The 2,554-nt window shown below is 36.1% G+C and overlaps 1 protein-coding gene across 1 annotated transcript; it reads right to left on the bottom strand.

Moving 5' to 3' along the window:
* Positions 1–805: 805 nt before the first annotated feature.
* LOC121805172 (BES1/BZR1 homolog protein 3-like) lies at positions 806–1,528 on the bottom strand. Its single transcript, XM_042204964.1, has 2 exons — positions 1,076–1,528; positions 806–978 (listed from the first exon to the last, which is right to left on the bottom strand). Exons 1-2 carry the CDS (start codon positions 1,385–1,387, stop codon positions 868–870), a joined length of 423 nt encoding a protein of 140 aa, XP_042060898.1. The 5' UTR covers positions 1,388–1,528; the 3' UTR covers positions 806–867.
* Positions 1,529–2,554: the final 1,026 nt, after the last annotated feature.

The raw sequence follows: 2,554 nt of genomic DNA, 5'->3' as shown, positions 1-2,554 counted from the left end.
CTCATACGACATTCATTAATTAAAAAATAACAGTATAAACAACAAATTAATACATATTAAATTTCTAAAATTTAAATATTAAAATTTAAAAGTTACTTCTCCAATACTTTGTCCCGAAGTCGATTCTCTATCCCGGATATAGAGAGACGAGCATCATGGAGAAGTTTTTATGTTTAGAGTGTGTATGCGGTCGTCCAATAGGTAAGAGTACATATATAGGGAAGGATCGAGTGGGATTTCAGTAACCGAACCCTTCACCTTCGCACTTATCTTAGTCGCTTTAGTCCACATGACGAGCCGAAGTTGATATTTTCTTCCATCCCCGTATTCAGATCGACGGAAGCGGAGAATTTGGTTTTTTATATCCTCGAACTGGGACAACATTTTCTCGTTATCAAAGAAAATCAATCTCCTTCATTTTTTCGTGAATATCAACTTCGTAATCGCTGCGAATCATTGTTTGCTTATTTGGTTGGACAATTTGTAGATGAAAGTCTAATATATAGATGGAAATTTGATTTTTTTAAACAAAATTAAATATATACCTAACGGTCTGTAAATGTTTTATACCTTTAAATTTATGCCTATCATGGATTAATTAATACGTTCAATTTTTTTATGTCTCTTGAATTTTTATAGCTTTAGGTTGGATCCAATTAACGCACAAATACGATTTGGCTAATCCGAACAAAAAATTAGTTAATGTCTCATGTATCGTTCACAAAAAATGTTCGCCAATTTTTTCTCCAATATATAACAATAATACTTAATTAATATATTTTCAATAATTTAAGAAACGTGACTATCAAACTAGCACAACCATTTTCGTATAAACTAGTTTATATTCACTGCAAAAACCCTAGATAGCTAGAGAGTGAGAGTTGTATCAGGCTCTTCCCCCTCATCTCCACATTTGCAGTAGCTCTCTTCTTCATTCTCATCATCAACCAATCTTGGCATTTTCTCCACATCTCCTCCCTACAAAAAAATAAAAATCAAACAGAAAAAACCCCATAATAATATGCACACACACTAAAAATTGTAATAGCTATGTCAATATGTATATATGTTACACCTTGGTTCTAAAAATTGTGCCGTCTTCTTCGACATGCCAACCGGCCTCGTGGCAGAGGGCTTTGAGGAGGTCGTTGGAGTCGGCATGCTTGGGGAGATGATAGTTTCCGTGAGCCTTCAACCCTTTGAAGATCTTGTGCTTCACTGAGCGGCGGAGCTGCTCTCTCTGCTTGTTGTTCAGCCGCTCCTTCTCAGACGGGTACCGATACTTCATCACGTGGCCGCCATCTTTGGTGGCGCGTCGCACCACCCACGGCCCCTTCGTTGTTTTGATGCACCCTTTCAAAACCTTCCTACCTCTCTCACTCTCCATCTCTCTCTATCCTACATTTGCATGACAGAGATTCATACATTTATAGGGAGAAAGAGGGTTGTTTGGACAAGAAAGGAGATAAGGAAGGGGACAAGAAGTTGTCCTTTTGATTCCAAAGCTGTTGGTGAGATTTTGATTTTTTGCTTTTTGTTTTTATGGGAGAGGAAACTGAGTATAAGGTATCAGTGTGAGTGACTTTGTCTTTGGATTTTAGTGGTTTTAGTAGTGAAATTGAGAAAAGACTGCAAAGGTAAATATCCAAAAAATTGATAAGCTTTTGATCTAGATGGCAGTTTTATTCTCTGCAGAGATATGCAAATATTGCTTTTAAGATGGGAACAGATTGCTTTTGCTACTAAACACCAAAACATTCTAAAATGTTGAAGACAAATAGGACGCACCAGATTGCATGTTCATGCCAAATGTGGTGTCGGAATTGACGCTTGGAATTAACTAGTCAATTGTTTGGAGTATATAATAAATTTGAGTTCGACTCATTAATTTGTAATCTTATTGTAAAAACCTGTGGAGGCTGTCAATATTTTTCAGCATAGCTTCTCTCACAAGAGGCATATTTCCAATTGATAGTGATTCGTATCCCACTTGTAAATGTAGACCAAAAAAATATAAGAAAGGCTGGATAAATTTCCCAACCTATTTTATAAGGCCTTTATTGTATTTTATGATCAAGTTTTCCAAATGTACCCACTAATGAATTTCCACGTTTTTCTCTTTCTTTCAACGGTTTCTCCCATTTTCTTCATTTCATGATTTCTCAGTCTTCTGTAATTTCAACAATTTCAGACAATCTGCAATTTCTATCTCCAAAATTTATATGGTATCAGAGCAAACCTGACTTGATCTCTTTGTCTGCCCATGTGGAAGTCCGATATGCATTTCGGCCCACATGTGGAGGCACGTGTTGAAAACCCTCATATCTGTCTCACATCGACTTGGTATTGATCATGTCTCATTTATATATTCTTATAGAACCTTTCCCTTTTATAAAGTGGGGTGAGTTGTCCATTTCTACTATCACAGTTTCAATCTAGTCCAAACATAGTTTTTATCCTATGTAAGCCAGATCACGATATGTTGACTGCATTTCCTCATCCCATTTGAAACATGGAATTTGATATATCAAAATAATCATTTTTTTTTTCTTTC

The sequence above is a fragment of the Salvia splendens genome, chromosome 1 (assembly GCF_004379255.2).
Source record: "Salvia splendens isolate huo1 chromosome 1, SspV2, whole genome shotgun sequence".
In the NCBI taxonomy this organism is placed as follows: Eukaryota; Viridiplantae; Streptophyta; class Magnoliopsida; order Lamiales; family Lamiaceae; genus Salvia; species Salvia splendens.
This window is presented reverse-complemented; position numbering and strand designations above follow the sequence as displayed.

Excerpts from the sequence above, each read along its gene's own strand:
- LOC121805172 (XM_042204964.1), bottom strand. The coding sequence starts at position 1,387 with ATGGAGAGTGAGAGAGGTAGGAAGGTTTTGAAAGGGTGCATCAAAACA. Across the intron at positions 979-1,075 it reads GCACAATTTTTAGAACCAAG|GGAGGAGATGTGGAGAAAAT; the intron begins GTGTAACATATA and ends ATTTTTTTGTAG.